Here is a 7,608-nt window from a genome sequence, read left to right as displayed (position 1 = left end):
TCTATATACTTCATGTCGCTACCAGATCCACAAAAAAATCCCTTGTGATGGATTTCAACTGTGAACAGACCATCAAATAGCCCTGCATTATTAAAATAGAACAAATATTCAGATAACTATGCTGCACATATATTCAGCACAGATTTCACTTATGTACAAAAGAATTAGTTACCTATTCAGTACACAACATGTCAACATCCATATATTTAGTTTACTAAACAGATAATTATTTGGTTTAATAAACACTTAATTATTCACTACTTTACATACAACTGCACACATTCAGTACATCTGTACTGCATAGCACAAACTAAGCACATATGTTCAGTTTTGTGCAGTGCACACATTCAGTAGATAACCTATCACCAAAATTCAGTTTAAGTGTACATCAGGTGTCACCAAAATTCAGTTTACTGTACGATAACTGAAGACAAAATTCAGTTACAAATCTTCTGAAAAAATTAGTTCGAACAATCTACAAATCTGAGGTGCAGTGACCAATGACCAACAAGACAAATAATCATAGATCAGAAATATTGTAGCCTAATTTGTTGCGCACATAAGCATGAGCAACTGCTGACAAGAAAGACGCCTACTTTCAAAAACCCCAATTAAATCCTAGCGAAAATCAGGATCAATGCACCCATATCTGATCCGCAACAGTCCACATACACATCACGCATACCATGGAAGAAAGATGAAGATCAAGCAAGGCAAAAGAGCAGGCAAACCCTACCCGACGCATACGCATGGACGAAGAATAGAGAATCGGGATGAAGAGAAAACTGGAAGGGTGTGACTTACCATACGTAGGAGCTGCTTCGCCTGGAAGACGACGGCGAGGGTCATCCATCGCATCCGCCGCCGATCGCCGTGCCGCACCACCTCTGCCACCTTCGCCTCGGATTGATCGTGAGAACGCAGAGACAAATATAGGCGCAAATATAGCAGGCAATCAGTTCCCGCGGTTGGAGAGACTTTTTTGCGATAATTAATAAAAGCTCCGGGGGTTTTCTGGAAAATAACCGCTGGTCTCGTCCGACTCAACTCTTCCTACACTCCCACCCACTGACTCGTGGGCCACACGCCAGCTGTCAGGCCACGCGACAAGCAAATACGGCGGCGTACGAGCGAGGCACCGTATATGAACCAAATGGACAAGTTGTGGCACCAGTTTTTGACATTTTACAAGTTTAGGCACTAAAATGACCGTGCCGGACAAGTTTAGGCACCTCTGGTGTATTTACCTCTATCAACATTAAGCTTATCCGACAATACTCACTCGCATCTGAATAGGCTGGTGAAAATGGATTTCAACAAGGTATTCCATTTTGTGGTCCACTCCGATACATACATGCATATCAGGTGATACACAACATGAGATGATCATTTTTAAGACTGACTATTAAATACAAAATGATCACTGCACAACAGGCATTGCTATTAAAAATTGCATTAGCTCAACTTCTTGATGGTACATGACATAATACGATTCAGTTGAGCTTCATGTGCAGCGAGAGATGGCACCAAACAAATACAATTCATTTGAGCACACACATGTCTGTGTAGGTGTATGCTCAACAAAAGAATTACAATTATCTTGCCCAAAATTGAGTTTTTCATGGATGCAGGATTTTTTTGGGGTTCTTTATTAATCTAGCAACAGTCTGTAAACATCACCAGCCATCCAAAACATTGTAAATCACATTCCATATCAAAGATAAAAGAATAACTTTCCTCAGCACCATACTGCCCTCAATCTCCTTTTTTTATTGGCGAACTCACCCTCATGTTAAACAGAAATTTCTCTTGCGCAAACATCACAATCTAAGAACCATCTTCCTTGTTAAGAAGTCATCATCCTAGTGAAGGGTGACCAACACACATAGCCTGGAGCGCGACGTGGCCTGCAGTTCAATGTTTGATTGAGCACAACACGCTGGAGGAGGCAGCCAATAGCTGAGCAGCAGGAGCCTGGAGTGAAGTATCAGATGTAGAAACTGAATTTGTATTTGTGAAGAATCTAGAACTCAGATTCAAATGGGTGTAAATCAAGGTTCTCTATTTAAGATGCTTGTCAAATTGCGAGGAGAATACTCGCTGATGATCTGGGCTAGCTGATGTTCTTCAGTTGTGCACCTGAGGTAGTGTGGTATTTTTTTTAACACAAGGTAGTGAGGAATTTAAACTCTCTCTTTTCTGCCAATATAAAGCGCCACGAGATGCTGCAACCAGCCGTCGCAATTGCTAGGACCGGTGTCTTCATTTGCTGGAACCAGCTTTCTTCATCGGTGGTGACCATGGCAACCGTGGGACGACATTGTTGCCTCTCCTTTTTTTTTGCTAGAATTAGCGGCGAGGCTGGAACCATTGCCGGAAAAAGCTTCAACCTCCCATCAGCAATGCTGGAACCGATGTTAGGTGAAGTCGTGACCAACACCGACGGCAAACTGTCAAGGGCGGCACCGCAAAATACCGGCGGTAGACGAGCTGCAACCGATAGTGCCATATGCTGCAACCGGCTGAGCATAGAGCTGCTACAGAAGAAGTTGAAAGCTAGAACCGGATTAATTAATTAAAAAGCTGGAACCTACAAGGATGTTGGAACCAAGAGACCAAAAATGCTTCTACCGTCATATGTTTTTGCTGGAACCAGAGGTTGGGGGTTGCGAGCACACACATCGTCTCCGGCGATGCTGCAACAGAGGTTGGTGAAGCAGTTCTCGTGGCAGGCGACCCCGCGGCGCTACCATGGATGCAACATGGGAGCAGGACAAAAAACTGCTGCTTCGACGTTATTTTTTTGCTGCAACATGGCGAGCGCCGGCGGCGAGTATCAGCAGCAAACGTTGACGGCAAGTCAAAACGGGCAGGGCAGGAATGCGCGCTGCGACCGGGGACGGGCGGCTGCCATGTATTCTGTTTTGTTTGGGAGAGATAACCGAGAGGGATCGAACAGTTGGATGCTGCCAAATCGGACGCACGCGCGGTGACCGCCCAAATTTGGGTCGGCTGACCGGCGCCTATCACTGGCCATATAAAGAGCAGTGCTCCTGCCAATATTTTGGAAAAAAAAGGATAAAAATAATTTGGGAGCAAATCATGGATGTTGTCCATGTGTGAGCATATCAATGGATTGGAAATCATGATAATATTATGCAGGTGGAAAAGAGACCAATCAACTATTAAACTGAATTAAACTGTGGCGCAGAATTAAACTGAATTTTGAGAGCAGATCAATGATGTCGTCAATCTGTGAGCCTATCAGTAAACAGCTAGTAGAAAGCATTGTGAGATTAACTAAATTGAATTGAAGTGAACTATGAGCTGTATCACTAGATTAAAATCACTGTAATATATAATGCATGAAGCAAAAGAGATCAACTAAACTGAACTGAGGTGAACTATGGCCCAGAACTAACACATAACATTACAGAATGGAAATTGTGCCGGTTTGGATCTCTCAAGTTAGAGATAATAAGGCTATTAATTAAAACCTATTAAAGTTATTAAAACCTTACAAATCTTCTATGGAAAGCACTTAAAACCTTACGCAAAAAGAAAAGAAAGCTATTAAAACCTCACATAAATTCTATGGAAAGCTATTAAAACCTTACGCAAAAAGAAAAGGAAGCTACTATTGAACCATATCAAAATCGATTAACTCATGTCAAGAAAAACAAAATCTAAGGATGTATAAAATGAAACAAATTCCTTCTCCCCCATGCGTCTGGCAATGGATACTTCTCTCGTGAAAGCTCTGCCCTTCTCATCCGCCTGGCTGCCGGGGGATCGCTGGCCGGAGACGGCCCTCCGCCTGCCTCTGCTGCTCCTCCTCCTCCCATTAGCTCTCATTATCCTTCTCCTCTTCTTCCCTTCCTCCCCACCCCTGCCCCTGCCGCACCCCAACATCCCCTGCGGCGCCGCCCCCGCCGACGCCACCGCCGGACGCTGGGTCCGGACCCCGTCTCCCTCGCCGCCTGCACTCTACAACCAGTCCTGCCCCTTCCACCGCAGCTCCTGGAACTGCCTCCGCAACGGCCGTCCCCCGGTCGCCGCGTTCTCCTGGGCCCCCTCCCGCTGCGGCTCCGGCGCCGTCGTCCCGAGGGTCGACCCCGCCGCTTTCCTCGCGGCGGCCAGGGGGCGCCGGATCGGGTTCGTGGGGGACTCGCTGTCGGAGAACATGGCCATCGCGCTGCTCTGCGCGCTCCGGTCGGGCGACGCCGGCGTGCGGAAGTGGAAGCGGCGCGGCGCGTGGCTGGGCGGCCACTTCCCCCGAGTGGACGTCGTCGTCGGGTACCACCGCGCCGTGCTCCTCGCCAAGTACACGTGAGTCCTACTACCGTGTCTGCTAACTGCTGCTCCTATACAATTTCACGTCCATGCCTCCATGGATTTGTGCGCAAGTGCATGTTCACCGGCCACACGCAAATATGCATTGGGCATGTTAGTCATGCAACTGCATGTCCACCGATCGGGCGCAGCTGCAGTTGCACACAACTGCATGTCCACCTGCCATCAAAATTGCAGCTGCAAGCAGCAGGCTACGCGTAACTACATTTATGTTTTTTTAAATAAAATATAAATATCAAGAAAGAAAAAATAAGATGAGAAAATAAAATAAAAGTGAAACAACAAGAGAAAAAAACTAAAAACATATGCTAGGGTCACCTAAAAAAGACATAATAGTTAATTCTCATCAAGATGAGAGCTAACCACGACCATAGAATTATTTGGTGTCCATAGCTGCTTATAGGAATTCAATTTTCTTGGTTTAACTGTTTGTGATATGTATGTAAAATAGAGGATCCTCGGTTAATCACGGGCGGTTACTGTAATGTGAGATGTCGAAGCATGAGTAAACTATATGTAGTTTTGGGATATTCTCAGGAAATAATTCGGGAGATGCATATTTTTTGGGAAAGTAGTGGCTGAACCCCACCTTGGTGTACCCACGCAAAAAAACATACCAAAACATTTCGAAAAAATCTGAAATTTTGTGAAAATGATTATCAAAAAATGTTAGAGAGGCTTGCAAAGTTTGGTGGTCAAATGACATCCGAGGAGAACTGTAAGAAAACAAAATTACAAAATTTTGGTCAAACAGTGCACGTACATTTTGAGTAATTTTGTCTTTTGTATAGAGCTCCTCAGATGTCATTTGACCACGAATATTTGCAAGCCTCTCTAACATTTGTTGATGATCATTCTCACAAAGTTTCAGATTTTTCAAATGTTTTGGTATGTTTTCTCACGTGGGTGCACCAAGGGTGGTTGTACAAAAACCACTTTCATATTTTTTACCCTCTAGAAATCTGGATGAGTTGCACTTTTAGTTATTTTGGTTTGGATGATCTGTGCCTGGCTTCATGAATCATGATCATTGGTGGGCAAAGGACTGAAACTTAACTGAAATGTTGGTTCCACTCTCTGTGAAATCAGGAATTATTCCGTAGCAAATGGTGTTGTGACGCTGCATTGTTAATCTCTGCAGTGGTTGAGTACAATTCTGTAGTGTTGTCTGCTGAGCAGTGAATTCTGGCGCTATTGCTTTCGTTTTTCTTTTAGGTTGCAACACATGCTTTTGTTTTGTTTTGTTTTTTCTCTGAGATCTACACCCACGAAAATAGTTTCTGGACACAGAAGTATATTAATGAGTAAGAATACCTTTTTTGCCATTTCTACATTTTGATGAAGAAACTGAGATCTACCTATAGAAACATCCAAGCATTTTTATTGTCTGGCACATGGTTAGCTTTCATGATTTCTAAGTACATTTTATCATTTCGTCCTACTTTGATTGCGTGTGTTATTTTATATATCCATATGTTAAAGATGCACGAACAGTTTCGTCACTTTCCTGATGTATAAACTTCAATAATGTGGATGTTGATGCCGATAATTTAGAAGCTCATACTTGTTAGACTTAAGCAGATAGCATCTGACATTTCAACTGCAATACTGCATGCATTTGTGCTTTTAGACACAACAGAAGTGTATCCTTACTTTTATACTTTTATTATACTTCCATAAAACTCACATGGCGATAACTAATGATACGATTATACGAAGGTGGCAGCCTGTAGAGAATTCTGAACCTCGGAAGGACGGAATAAAGGGAACTTACAGAGTTGATGTCGACATTCCTGCTGACGATTGGATAAATATCACCAAGTTTTATGACGTGCTCATTTTCAACACTGGACACTGGTAAGTGGTTAAGTTATTTACTCTATGCTTTTGTTATTTTCTTCCCCTCTTTTATGTGCAGGTAGCATAGGGTGAAATTTTGTTTCTTTAATTTCGTTCAAGGGCTACTGAGATTGCTCATGAGTTTTGTTTGTATCGAATTTTAACACTGCATATTCTCTATGTTGGAGACACTTGGAGACTGAGCCGTTTGTGTGTAGAAAGAGCTTCATTTCAGTCTTGAAATGTTATTTATTATGTGACATAATAACCCTGAGTTAAAAAGTGCCTAGTGATGTGTACTGAACTACATTTACTTTATCATGTGAAAGCTATATTTGCAGTTTGGTCATTGATTGTCTCTCTATCAGGTGGGGTTCGTATAAATTCCCAAAAAAGATCCCCCTTGTTTTCTACCGAGGAGGAAAACCAATTGAGCCTCCACTCAGCATCTTTGATGGGCTGAAGGTAGCCCTCAAAAGTATGGGCTCCTACATCAAAAGGGAGGTCCCAGGTAAAACCCTGAAGCTGTGGCGCACACAGTCACCCAGGCACTTTGATGGAGGTGAATGGAATCACAACGGCAGCTGCGTGTCTAACAGGCTCCTACAACAACATGAGGTACCATTCGAGGGCCAAGCTTTTCATGATCTGACGTTTTCCACAAAATTTCGTTTCATGACCCCCCTAAAATCCTGTGCAGCTCGATTCCTGGTTCGATCCGAGGTTTGGGGGAGTGAACAAAGACGCGAGACTGGTGAACTCATTGCTCCAGGAAGCGCTAGTCGAGACGGACATCCAGCTGCTCAACCTGACCTACATGAGCGAGTTCCGCGCCGACGCCCATCCGGCTGTCTGGCTCGAGAAGAAGGATGAGGCGGCTGTCTGGGGGCAGGACTGCATGCACTGGTGCCTGCCCGGCGTAGCGGACACGTGGGTCGACATCTTGGCGGCAAGGATCTTGTTCTACTTCAAGCAGGGCAAAGGTTGATGCCGCGTCACATCGAAGCTCGGATTATGATCATGACTGCCCCGTGGATGTTCTGTTGTTACCAAGGGCATGCTGAGCTTGGTAATTGGAACAACATGAACCCAGATGTTCATCCTAAAGCTAAGTTAGGGAGAGATGAGATCATTCACCGGAGGGCGAGCTGACTTTGTCATACCAATTTTGGGGTTTTCCTTTCTATTTTTGAATACTATTTCATGATAATCTCTTGTATACTTCATTCATCATTAATATAAAGCGCTGTCGCTTCCCAAAATTTATCGTACCGCCAAGATTTTGTTCTTACACCCGTGGTACACAGACTTGGCATGTGAGAACACCAAATCAATTCCCACAACGTGTTTTCAACACTGCAAACTTGGCTTTCAAGAGCAGCACACACAGTCCAAATTTACAGCAGTGAAAGCATG

At 44.0% G+C, this 7,608-nt stretch overlaps 1 protein-coding gene across 2 annotated transcripts; it reads left to right on the top strand.

Annotated features, from left to right (window-relative positions):
* Positions 1-3,076: 3,076 nt before the first annotated feature.
* On the top strand, positions 3,077-7,454 carry LOC109781690 (protein trichome birefringence-like 12). Of its 2 annotated transcripts, XR_012186773.1 has the most exons (4): positions 3,077-4,329; positions 6,080-6,210; positions 6,561-6,810; positions 6,893-7,454. XR_012186773.1 is itself a non-coding variant. In XM_020340286.4 (3 exons), the coding sequence occupies exons 1-3, from the start codon at positions 6,041-6,043 to the stop codon at positions 7,178-7,180; spliced, it is 708 nt and encodes a 235-aa protein (XP_020195875.4). In that variant the 5' UTR covers positions 5,949-6,040; the 3' UTR covers positions 7,181-7,241. The 2 variants fall into 2 exon arrangements, 1 of the variants encoding a protein (XP_020195875.4); XM_020340286.4 differs by lacking the exon at positions 3,077-4,329 and having other exon boundaries at positions 5,949-6,210; positions 6,893-7,241.
* Positions 7,455-7,608: the final 154 nt, after the last annotated feature.

This window comes from Aegilops tauschii, chromosome 6 (assembly GCF_002575655.3).
Source record: "Aegilops tauschii subsp. strangulata cultivar AL8/78 chromosome 6, Aet v6.0, whole genome shotgun sequence".
Taxonomy (NCBI): Eukaryota; Viridiplantae; Streptophyta; class Magnoliopsida; order Poales; family Poaceae; genus Aegilops; species Aegilops tauschii.
The sequence above is the reverse complement of the archived record's forward strand: the minus strand, read 5'-3'. Positions and strand labels throughout refer to the sequence as shown.